The sequence below is a fragment of the Heteronotia binoei genome, chromosome 15 (assembly GCF_032191835.1).
Source record: "Heteronotia binoei isolate CCM8104 ecotype False Entrance Well chromosome 15, APGP_CSIRO_Hbin_v1, whole genome shotgun sequence".
Lineage (NCBI taxonomy): Eukaryota > Metazoa > Chordata > Lepidosauria > Squamata > Gekkonidae > Heteronotia > Heteronotia binoei.
The window spans coordinates 45,529,027-45,541,582 of NC_083237.1; the positions used below are offsets into that span (position 1 = coordinate 45,529,027).

Here is a 12,556-nt window from a genome sequence, read left to right on the forward strand (position 1 = left end):
TGGGGACTGCATTTGCAGCCAGATCTTTTTGATCCTGGCCTGACACTGCAATTGGACTCAAATCTAGCTAGCCTGACACTGTACCTCATCGACTTTCTAACAGGGCAGTGCTAAGCAGTGTTATAGCCTTCCAAGGAAATTGACTTCAACTTTGTTGACTATGCTTAAGATTGTATTATAAATGTTATGTGGTCCTTTGGAAAATTCATTGGAGTGGGAAGTCGTCTTTCCCCCTCCCCCCTTTTCTAAAAGAAATCCGCTCTGCATCAAAGATCCAAATCCTTGATAAAAAGCTCTATATCTACATCTCTTATAATATCTATATAGTTATGCAAAATCAATTCTGTACTATACACAATATAATTTGCTCCTGAAGAAAACTTTGGAGCAGACAGGCTCAGCCTGGATTGAGAATGAGACTTATATAAGCGTAGAAGCATCTATATAAATCATCAAAAGTTAACTCTTCTTGTATTTCCCTCCCCCCAACCAAGACAGCCCTGCTGCGGAGGTATGCCTTGTGTACGCTTGTTATTTATTTCCTTCGACTTCTCAGTTCAGCCTGAGATAATATAAAGATTTCAATGATTTTATGTAACTTTCAGTGTGCAGCTGCCACTGACTCACATATTCTTGTTCTGTTAGAACAGACTCATGCTGGGACATCAATGCACCTGGTGTGTTCCTCTGTCCTGAAAATGGTAGCTCAGATAAGAAGCATGGGAGGGAAATGACAAGTTTTAACTACACTAAATATTATCTGCAGATTGGGGTTGATGACAGCTACATAATTAAGGACTGGTTTTTGAGAAGTGTACTCTACTGGCCCAGGAACATGGGTTTTTTTGGAGGGTGGAGGTGGGAATTGTTCAGTTAGAAAGGTACACCATGGCTTGCCTTCTTCCAGCCTAAGGAACCTTCCTTCAGTGGGAAAGTGGGACTGTCGATTAAGACCTGTCAGACAGGATGATACTTATATTATGGGAATCCAGAATGGAATGAAAAATAGTTCCATGGTACTTACATTTTGTAGGTACATTTTGCCATGTTACCAAACTGGGGGGAAAAGATGTGAGAAGCTCATCATGAGTGTGAGGGAAGGAGGATGAGAGACAGAAGCAGCTCTTTTCAGTTATGTTTCACCATGCATGTGGGGAGAACACATGATGTTGCAGCTCTCCTTATATGCGCGATTGCTGGTATGATTCTATAAAGGCTAAAAATATGCATGATGCCCTTTCAGACAAAATGTCAATCACATATATCAGTGTACAGCATTCTTTCCATACATGTGATGAAATGAAACAATTGGAAAGGGCTGGAAAGAGAATAGGAACGCAGAGAATCAGGGCTTTTTTTGAGCAGGAACACACAGGAAAGCAGTTCTAGCTGGCTCAGCATGGGGGAGGAGGGGGTTTAAGGCCTAATATGCAAATGAGTTTCTGCTGCGCTTTTTCTACAAAAATAGTCTTGCAGAGCATGATACGATTTTCAAGGATTTAAACAAAAGTTAACATATAGACTTGCCATGAGAATTCTTCAATTCTAGATTGATTCCCAGTTTAAAGATGGGTGTTAATGGCAGAATGGACAATGGTAGTTAATCAGTCTCCCTGATGAATTCATCAACACAAAGATAATCTTCCATCTATTAAAAATAAAGTGAGACCGATTTTGCACTAAGCTTGTTTGGGTCGAGAGCCCTTTTGTCTCCAGTGCTTCTCTCCATTTTTACACAAGCTGCCACAGAGCTGCAAGTTGGCGTGCCACTTTCCTGCTACAAGCAAGATCCTCTGACAAGCGGTTTCTGCTTGCCACGGGAAAGCAGCGCGCCAACTTGCAGCTAGCTCCATGGCAGCTTGTGCGAAAACAGAGAGAAGCGCCAGTGGCAAAAGGACTCTACCTGGAACAAGCCCTAGTGTGAAATCAGTCTGAATCTTTCTGCTTTCCAGCAATAAGGTGTTCCATTTTGTTCTGCTGCTGAGACTGGTAACCAGAATTGGCTCTTAAATTATATATATATTTAAATGCAAAGTAAGCCAAAATCCAAGAATCCATTGTGAGGTGAAGTCAGTAAAGTCAAAGCAGAAATATGTTGAGCCATTGTGTTGTTGTTGTTGTTTTTAGGGGTCTGATGTTATGTTTGGGATATATTTTATCCCCTGGCTCGTTCAGCTGTCAACGATGGGTGATTACTGTCAACAGCAAGGTCTCCTTAATTAATGTTTTCCTTCTCCTGGCTTGAATTTATACCACCATTACAGATAAATATGAAGGTGGCACTTCAGGCCCAGCTTAAGCTCCCCTCAATCCACAGATGGCAGGTGCTGCATCTGATAAGTATGTGAGAACGTTAAGATATTCAAACAGTGCAAGTCAGACCAGCCACCCCATAATACTTTAGTCCATAAGCCCCAACAAGGAGTATTTAGAAAGTAAACTTCCATCTCCCTGCTAGAATCTTGAATTTTTCCCTCACCCAGTATTTTCTTTGGATACCTTAACATACTTGTTTTACTGCTATTTTGGGAGCTTTTGTTAATGTGTGTTGTTAGTCAGGATGAACTGAGGTAAAAGTGCAAACATGCCTTTCTGGTCAACCGTAACTTTCAATTACAGGGCTTATGAAAAGCAGACAGGGCAGAGGCCGCTTTACAATGGCACTATAACCAGCTGAAGATGGTGACACAAACAGTATAAAGTCCTGATTCTGTTGTAGTCCCCCCCGCCCCACCACTTCTGTGATCTTCATTTTTCCATTTCAGTTCTCAGAAGGGGAGGGGGTTCTTTTTCAATCATATATTTTTTTTCATCCCCCGTTTAACTGTTCCTGCAGTTCCAGTTCATACTGAAATAAGCAGGAGATATTGTAACTTGGGGAAACCCTTGAAGTTTTAAAGGAGAAAGGAAACTGTATTGCTCTCAGCACTGATCAGCTTCAACAAAACCCTCCTTCTCGTGACCAGCAGACTCCACTTCGACGTACGTTGTATGGTTTCTGAACTTCATGGCAGGCCACTGATGCCGCGTTCGCTGCAGTGTGAGAAAAAGAGAGCAGTCTGTTAGTACAAAGAGAAGGCTTTAACCCAGAAATATACCTGTTGCTGCGCACTCTCAGTAATCCATTCATTCCTTGCAGACGGAAACACCTCTGTTGTGATATACAGAGCTCTCTTGCTCAGAAGGGCTGCCCCATTCATTTCAATGGAGGGGATGGCTGCACACACAGATCCTGTGGGCTGCACAAAACGGCCCCCTCCATTGAGAAAGAACAGGGCGGTTTGGCCAACTTAGGAGACTTCTGTATGTGCAACATCACTGGGGTGATTCAGTGAAAGTAAATTCCATTCAATGACTAGAATATTTTTGCATACCTGGGGCTGCTTCCATACAGAGGCCAATTCCCACTGTGTATAGGGGGAGGGGAAATGGCGCTAATGTGGCCTTTGTAAATTTGAGTCTTCCCAAATGAGTCCAAAACCCCACTTTGACTGCAGGCTTTCTGAAAATATTGTACCCAGCAGGTTGGATCAAAGCAAGGGGAGCAAATTATTGGAGGGTGATGTCACATGGATATACCTCTGCAGCTTGAGGCAAAACACCCCTGTGGAAGGGAGCGAGTTTTTTTCTTTCTTGTATCTTCATACATTTATCCTTCAAAAACTTCTTTGCTCTCTTTTGTACAGATCTGCAAAAATGTCTTTCTGCTGTGGGACTTTTGGGTTTGCTTCAGTGCTTTGCCTCTGTTGGGGCCTGAATGGTGTGCTGAAAATGCAAGGTGAATAATCGATGTGCTACACAGAGCAGGTACTGAACCAGATGTTCAGAATTTAATTTCCAGGACTGCATTCACAGGGGCCCAAATCGGCAATGATGCCACTGAAGGGGAAAGGTAAAAACCAGGGGATGAAGAAAGACTGACAATTCAGAGTGATTTTTAATGAGCAGTGCACAGGCCTCAATCCAGATTTTAAAAGAAAAACAATAGAGCCTGTACTTTCTTCCCCTAGTGTTCAAACTGGAGTTGCCAACACTGGGTTGGGAAATTCCAAGCAGCAAGATGGTTGCAACTACCGGCATAGGGGGTGTTACGCTGGCTGTGGTGCTACATCACTTTTGGTAAAAACCCGGAAGTGATACTGGGTAGCTCTAAGAAATTCCAACCACAGAGTTTTCAGCAATTTCTACAGCTACCTTGTGTTCTGGTTTTTATAGTCAGTGATAGAGCACTGCAAATGATGCTATCATTAAAAAAAAAAATTATCCTGTCTGTGGTTCAGAGTGGCAATGTACAATGGGAGGAGGCTTGGCAGCACTCATCTCAGCAGGGTATAATGCCACAGTCCATCCTCCAAAGCAGCCATTTTCTCCCGGGGAACTGATCTCTGTAGTCTGTAGTTCTAGGAGTTCTTCAGGCCCCACCTGGAGGCTAGCAACCTTAGGTTAAGCCCTGCTTCAAGTTTACTACTTCAAAGTGTCCCGTTTCAGAGCAGGCAAAGCTTTGGCTAGGCTTCAACAGGTGAATTTTGGTCACCACATTTTCAGACAAACTTGCAGCCGCAAGGATTAAACGGAGTCTCAAAATCACCTCAAAGACAAACCAAGGAGCGCTGGAGGTAGGATTGAAACTGAGGCTGACATAGATGCCAGCCAGGATGATGGCAGCAATGAGCAAGACTGCCAGCACAATCCCCACAATTGTTCCTGTGTGGATCTGGGACCCCACTTTCTCTTTGGGGAGGTCATCATTGCTCGAACCTGCAGGAGAAATTTTGATGGGGAGAGGAAATAAGAGAGAGAATTTCTGTCAGTATTTTCGTCAGATACAACCGATACTCCCTCTAAGCTGTGGAGTTTTGTGAGCAAAAATTCTACTTCGTGAGCTATTGCATAAATTAGTTTGCTCTGGGGCCCTGTTTCCTGAGCTAGGACAAAAATATGTGAGCCAGAGGCTAAAAAACGGTGAGCTAGCTCACAGTAACTCAGCTTAGAGGGAACACTGGATACAACAGTAACATGACAAAAAAGAAAGGGGGTTAGGAGAGAAGACAACAGGGTCTGTGAGATAAAACTCTGTACAGGGTGAAATGTGAAGGCACCAGTTGAGACACGTTTTCAGAAACCATTGCCTGTAAAGTCTTTAGGGCAGATGAAACCATCATAAACCCATCATTGATCAAGAAAAGGTCTTTACAGCACAATCCAGAGGCGGGTGGTGGAAAGTCTTTTGGGAGCAGACGAGCTGCTACGTGGACACAGGAAGGGTTTGCACCGATGTATGACCGGCGCCGCCACAGCGGGAGTTATGTGGGCGGGGGGCCGCCCGAGCGCCGCTCCGCCCGAGGGCAGTGGCACCTGAGGGCTGCGCTCGAGCGTGGGCAGAAGTGAGGCGGAGCGCGGCGTTCAGGCGGAGGAGGGGATGGAGTTGGGAGCGCGGCCAGGCTTAGGCGGCTTCCTGAGAAGTTTGGCCCATGGTACGCCCCCCCTGAGAGGTGCAATTTTACGCCTGCAAAAATGGCAGCGTGGCCCATAGGCACTCATTGAAGCCAAAAACAAAGATCGCACATGGCTGGGTAAGTTCCACTGTCCCCCCCACCCAGCCTCCCCCTCCCCTCGCTCTTGACCGCTTGGTGTGCGAGCGTCTCTGGCACTTGAAGCAGACAGTGGGCTCCGGCAGAGGGCATCTGCTGACCCCACTCCCCTGTGCTCCCTTCCCTTGGTCTGCCCTCTGCCATGTTCCCAACCCCTGGCAGGGCATGGTGTGTGTGTGTGTGGCAGCTGCCCTGCTGCGGGGAGGTGGGTCAGAGACTGTCCCTTTAAGAGAGCGCTCAGCTGAAACGCAGCCTGCTCTTCCAGCCACCGCCCCTGCAGGTGCTCTTGATCTCTGTCTCCATTTTGCAGGTGGGACTCCAACACAGAGGCTTTCCCGTGTTCCGCTCCACCGCCCCCCACTCAGCTGTTTCTGCCCGCCGCTTGGAATGGAGCCCCACCCACAGCAAGACCGCCCAGCGCGCTCCAGGGAGACTGTTACACTCTGTTCCGGAAAAATAAAGTCTGAGTGTGCCCACTGTTGTCTCTCCTGTTTGGCATCTGCTGCACGTTCCCTGGGCAACGCCCCCCTCTGTCAGTGGCCTCTCTGAGGGAATGCTTGGGAGGGTGGGCAGACTTGGTTTTGGAGGGGGGAACAGTCTATGAGCTGCCACGCTGCCCCCCACGTGGCTGGACAGGGGAGGGGAGTGCTGCCCCTTGGCCTGCCCGGGTTGACAGCCTACCCGATCCCACAGGGCTGTTGTGCGCAGGGCACTAAGGCGGGGCTGATGAGGTAGACTCAGAGTTCTGCAGCTGATGAACTCGCACTCTGAGTTCCGCGGCCCCCGGGGGAGGTGTTCTGTGCACATGGTAGAGGGCGTCAGAGCAACACAGGGGGTCTCTGGGTGGGGGGTGTCTGCTGCTGGGCTGCTCACTCCCAGACACACATTCCAGCCGCTGTCTATGGCAGCGAACTCCTGCACTTGGTACTTCCTGCTTGTCTGCCTGCCATTGGCAGAGTCTCTGACAGCGGGAGGGTGTGAGGGGATTGACAGCTTCTCCGTGGCCCCGTGTGGGCCTGTCTCGCCCCCATCCCTGCCTCGCCACCAAGCCAGGCTTCTCGTGCATGCATGCCCAGCCTCACTCCTGTTCCCTCCCTGTGTTGGTGGGACGTCTCTCCTTTGCCTGTGATGGTCTGCTCATCATAGGCTGCGTTCTCTGCTTGGGGGTGGGTTGGGGATAGCTATCAGCCTCTCTGGGGCCGCCTCTCCCCATCCCTGACTGTTATGAGCCGCGGCACATGCTCCAGGACTGGCCAATGTGGGGGGGCTGGCCCTCCCTTCCGGCTGCCTCCGCCTCCCTTGTGCCTCTGCCAGCGGCTTTGCCATGGCGACCGTCTCCCGCACGGCAAGCTATGCCTCTCCCCTTCTCACGCTCCAGCGTGCCGAAGTCCTCAGGAAGTCTACTAGCGGTGCGGCAGCTATGCCGCGGCCGGCCACCCCTTATCTCTGGATTGGGCTGTTAGAGAGGTAGTTGAATGATTACTTTGGGGGATGTAATAAAGTCATTCAGAAACACTCACATTTTTGTTCCTTTTCCCCACTCCATGCATAGAAATTCAGAGGAATCAGACTATATTCAGGTGGTCGAGTGACATATTGAGGGGGAATATGGTAACTGTGCGTAGCTCTGCTTTGTAGCAAGGACTTTAAATGTATGCACTTGCATGGTTGCTCCAAGTTTCCAGATTTGTAAATTGATTAATTTTAAAAAATGTTAATTTCTTTGGACCAGTGATATCTGTGAAATATTACTTCTAGATTCCAGCAGGCCTCATTTTGGGTAGGAGCTCACAGCAGAGCTCCAGAACCTCTACATTTTATTGTGCTGTTTCTTTCTTACCTCCCCCCCCCCCAAAAAAAAAAAAAAACTTGCTTCTGGGCTTCATTGTGCAAACCCCCTGGGAGAATTTTGCTAAATTCTAAGATCTGACAAACTTTTAAATATTTTTCCCAACAAAGAATGGGAAAATAACCAAAACATATAAAGCAGACAGATGGAAATCTTCATCATACCACTGGGGCCACATAGAAAGTAGTTTAAAAAGTATGATGGGAGCAGTGTTCCCTCTAAGCTGAGTTAGTGTGAGCTAGCTCACAATTTTTTAGCCTCCAGCTCATATATTTTTGTCTCAACTCAGGAAAAATGGCCCCAGAGCAAACTAATTAACACATCAGCTCACCACTTTAATGCCAGTAGCTCACAAAGTAGAATTTTTGCTCACAAGACTCCACAGCTTAGAGAGAACACTGGATGAGAGTAAGGTTTTATTATGACAATTATAATTCAAGAAGCATTTTAAGGTAGATGCTGAGCTGATAGAATTTAGTACACCTTCCAGTGATGTCAGGGGTGTCTGGCATATGCAAATGAGTTGTGCTAATGAACTCCAGCACCTCTTTTTCTACAAAATGACCTCTGGGTTCCAGTTCTGTGGGTCGGGATGGGATTGGATTGAAACAACTCGGCATTTAGAGTTAAGAATATCTGCTCCAAGGGACTTGCAGAATTAAGAGAACCTGTATTACAGAATCCCTGTAATTATGGTTAGAGGTGGGAGCAACTGGTGGGAAAGTACCCAGCTAAGAAATATAGACTTTTTACAATGCAAAAAAACTGTTTAAAAAAATCTGTAAAAAAACCCCAAGTGATGTCAGGACATTAGGAACAATGCTCTAAGGCTCATCCAAAACTCTATGGTTGAACCATAAAGTTTTGAGCAAATCCTAGAGCGTTACCCGTGATATTATGACATCACATCCTGTTTTTACAGGAAGTGACATTGTGACTCTTTTTCTGCCCCTGAAATTCTCTCAGTGGGTTGTCAGCTGTGGCTGGCAACCCAGCCAACAAGAGTGGTTTTTTTAAAAAATCCACAGACATGGCATTCAACAAGTAGAATTATAAGGCATGAGAGCACTAGGATAGCATATTCACGTCCAAAAACCTCGACCATGAGAAGATTAGACTCTTACCTTCTCCTTCTGCATTCTGGTTTAACTTTGTGTCATCTATCAGAAAGAAAGAAAAGCAAAAAGAAGCAATGGGGTTGCTTAGTAAACTGTCTTATTCAGGGCCAAACTACATGTTACTGTTTTTAAAACACTGAGTCTGGGTTCCCTGCAGCCACACAGCAGCTACAGGAATCTATAGCAGAATTTTGGATTAAGGGAGATTTGGCCATTTATGTATAAGATATATTTAATAAATATTAGTAAAAACAAACTTTGGTTTCATCCCATGAAGCACTGCACTATGTCCAATGCCTTCTTTCTAGCAGCTGACTATGAATGCTGTGAGCTCCTTCCCCAAACATAGCTCACATTCCTTTAGCTAAATAACTAGCCTCAAGGCTTAATATCTAGAGATTTTAGTTTACATCTCTCTTGCTCTGGCCAGAGGCTTTTCACCTGACCAATAACCTGTTGGTGGGTAAAGTTTATGGTTTTATGCTGCCAAGGGTGGGGGGGGGGTCTGCCTACTGGTGTGCTCATGACATTTCCACAGGAATGTTTGATGTATGACTTTTTATCTTGCAAAAAGATATAAATATCATCAATGTTCAGTTGTATAGGATTGCCTCCCAGCTGCCCTTTGAGGCCATTGGCTAGCAGTCAAGAGAATTCTCTTTCTTAGCTTAGGTTATCCAGTGTTTAAGTTCTATGCTCTGAGCTTTTCTTTTTTTTTGCTTGAGGATCAATAAAATAGATTAGTGTATGCTCGTGTCTTCTCCTCCTCCTACCAAAGACTTGGTTCCACCCAGATGTCATCCAGCCCAGTGAACCTAAGTGATTCTGATATCCATGTGGAAACCTGGTGACCAGGTAATAATAATTATTTTTTCCTGCAACAGAAACAGCTTCTAAAATAAAAGAGAGGAGAGCCCAAAGGCAGTGCTGTGAGAGAAGGAAGGGCTCCTGCCACCCCACCTCACCCAGTGCCATTTTCCTGTGTGAAAACTGCAAGGAGTGGCAGTTATTTTACTGAATTTGCTGCTGCGCATGGAGGTTATGGAATAAATCTTAAGCAGGTCTGCTCAGAAGTCCCATCTTATTCAGTTGGATTTACACTCCATAAACTGTCCATGGTCTATGGTCTTAAAGTATGTAAAAACCTGCTTCTTACTTCTCTGTGTGTTTAAAAAAACAACAACAACTTCTGTGTGAATATACATAACAATTAGAATCATAGAGTTGGAAGGTACCTCCAGGGTCATCTAGTCCAAACCCTTGCACAATGCAGGAAACTCAAAACACCTCCCCCTAAATTTACAGGGTTAATTATTAATATGCTAATTATTACATGCCATACTTGCTAGAAAGGTACAGGTATAGTTCATCTACCAGGAATCATGCAGAGTGGACTGACAGTCCAACTATTAGCATGAAAGTATCATGGGGCAATATATGTGGATATTTCATCGCCCAGATGCCACTGGAGTGACGATAAGACTTCCTATGTGACTCGGATGTGATGTCATCATTTCGGCAACATTAGGGCAATGCTCTGGTAGCTGGGCAAAAACTCTAGCTCTTTAGCTTGGAAAAACATCAACTGAGGGGTGACATGATAGAGGTTTATAAGATTATGGATGGGATATAGAAGGTAGAGAAAGAAGTACTTTTCTCCCTTTCTCACAATACAAGAACTCGTGGACACTCAATGAAATTGCTGAGCAGTCAGGTTAGAATGGATAAAAAGAAGTACTTCTTCACTCTAAGGGTGATTAACACATGGAATTCACTGCCACAGGAGGTGGTGGTGGCTGCAAGCATAGACAGGTTCAAGAGGGGATTGGATAAACATGGAGCAGAAGTCCTTCAGTGGCTATTAGCCACAGCGTATTGTTGGAACCCTCTGTCTGGGACAGTGATGCTCTGTATTCTTGATGCTTGGGGGAGCACAGTGGGAGGGCTTCAAGTGTTCTGGCCCCACTGATAGCCCTCCTGATGGCACCTGATATTTTTGGTCACTGTGTGACACAGAGTGTTGGACTGGATGGGTCACTGGCCTGATCAAACATGGCTTCTCTTATGTTCTATGGTAGAAGCCAAATTTACCATAGTGTTTTTGCCCAAATACCACAGTATCATCCTGATGGTGCTCTGTGTGATGATGTCACTTCTGGGTCACATCAGAAGTGATGTAAACACATTATTGTTGCAATGGTGGCTGGACATCCCACTCCAAGTAAGCCTCTTCCCATTCCCTGCTGGTTGCCATGCATTTCGCAACCCAGAGCTGACAAGCCTAAGTGCAACTCTGTTTAGGACTGGACTATAAATCACACTTACAGAGTAATGTAGCTCCTCCCCTGCCACCAATTTTGTTAGACTTTAAGGTTCTATTATGCTCTTGCTCTTTTCTACTTACTACAAGCATAGACAGCTTAAAGAGTGGATTGGATAAACATATGGAGCAGAGGTCCATCAGTGGCTACTAGCCACAGTGTATTGTTGGAAGTCTCTGTCTGGGGCAGTGATGCTCTGTATTCTTAGTGCTTGGGGGGGCACAGTGGGAGGGCTTCTAGTGTTCTGGCCCCACTGGTGGACCTCCTGATGGCACCCAGAGCCTGCCCTCCTGCTAGGCAAACTAGGTGGTTGCCTAGGGTGCCAAGAGGCGGGGGGCGACAAATTGGGCTCTCACCACCCCCCGGTGCCCCAGGCAAGTGCTAAGCTTGCCTCCCTCCCCTCCCTGCCGCTAGCCCCCTCCGGGCCACCGCTGACCACCCACTGCCCTCCCCGGCATGGTGTCCTGCCTGCCCCTGCTGCTCTGCTGGCCTGCACGTCGCCACTTTTGTCTTAACAAAACTTAACAAAATGTGCAGCGCGCGGGCTGCTCGCCGGCTAAGCTTACATTTAGCTGGCAACCCCCAGGGGAAAGGGAGTGAGTGCAGCGTGGTGATGGGCAGGTGAGCGGAGCGCCGGGGGGGGGGGGGGTGCGGGCCGCAGGTGGGGGAGCCGTGGGGGACACATTACAGTAGTCCAGTCTCAAGGTGACCGTTGCGTGAATCACTGTTGCCAGGTCCTGGCGCTCTAGGAAGGGGGCCAGCTGCCTTGCCCGCCTCAGATGAAAAAAGGCTGACTTAGCAGTGGCTGCTATCTGGGCCTCCATTGATAATGAAGGCTCCAGTAGAACTCCCAAGCTCCTGACCCGGTGCGTCGCTTTCAGCGGCGTCCCGTCAAAAACCGGGAGAGATATTTCCCTCCCCAGAACGCCCCGACCCAGGCACAGGACTTCTGTCTTCGCTGGATTCAGCTTCAACCCACTCAGCCTTAACCAAGTTGGCATGGCCTGCAGTGCCAGGTCCAAATTCCCTGGGACGCAGCCCGGCCGGCCATCCATTAGCAGACAGAGCTGGGTGTCATCCGCATACTGGTGACACCCAAGCCCATGCCTCCAGGCAATCTGGGCAAGGGGGCGCATATAGATATTAAATAGCATCGGTGAGAGAACTGCTTCTTGAGGCACCCCACACTCTAGTGTGCGCCTCTGGGACAGCTCACCCCCGATTGCCACCCTTTGTCCCCGATCCTTGAGGAAGGAGGAGAGCCATTGTAAAGCCAACCCCCTAACCCCTACGTCGGCGAGGCGGCGGGTCATTAGCCGATGGTCGACCATGTCGAACGCGGCCAACAGATCTAACAGCATCAGCATCGCCACACCACCTCGATCCAGATGCTGCTGGAGGTCGTCCGCCAAGGCGACCAGCACTGTCTCCGTCCCATGACCTGGACGAAAGCCAGACTGGCAAGGGTCTAGGACGGAAGCGTCATCCAGAAAACCCTGCAGCTGCAACGCCACTGCCCTCTCAATAATTTTACCCCAAAACGGTAAATTAGAGACCGGTTGGTAGTTTGCCAATTCGGCCGGATCTGCTGTACTTTTTTTCAGGAGGGGGCGGACCATAGCCTCTTTTTAGGGTGTTGGAAAATGTCCCTCCAGGAGGGATCTATTTATGATGTCC

At 47.4% G+C, this 12,556-nt stretch overlaps 1 protein-coding gene across 3 annotated transcripts in view; it reads right to left on the reverse strand.

Annotated features, from left to right (window-relative positions):
- Positions 1-2,595: 2,595 nt before the first annotated feature.
- The window catches only part of PLXDC1 (plexin domain containing 1), a 95,214-nt gene continuing 85,253 nt past the window's right edge, over positions 2,596-12,556 (reverse strand). For 2 of the 3 annotated variants that reach the window (XM_060256407.1, XM_060256406.1), the window contains exons 12-14: positions 8,565-8,600; positions 4,589-4,758; positions 2,596-3,033 (exon numbers count right to left, since the gene is read on the reverse strand). In XM_060256407.1, the coding sequence (XP_060112390.1) occupies positions 2,923-3,033; positions 4,589-4,758; positions 8,565-8,600 (317 nt within the window). In that variant the 3' untranslated portion in view covers positions 2,596-2,922. The remainder of the gene's footprint in view (positions 3,034-4,588; positions 4,759-8,564; positions 8,601-12,556) is intronic. The other variant, XM_060256408.1, reaches the window with a different exon arrangement.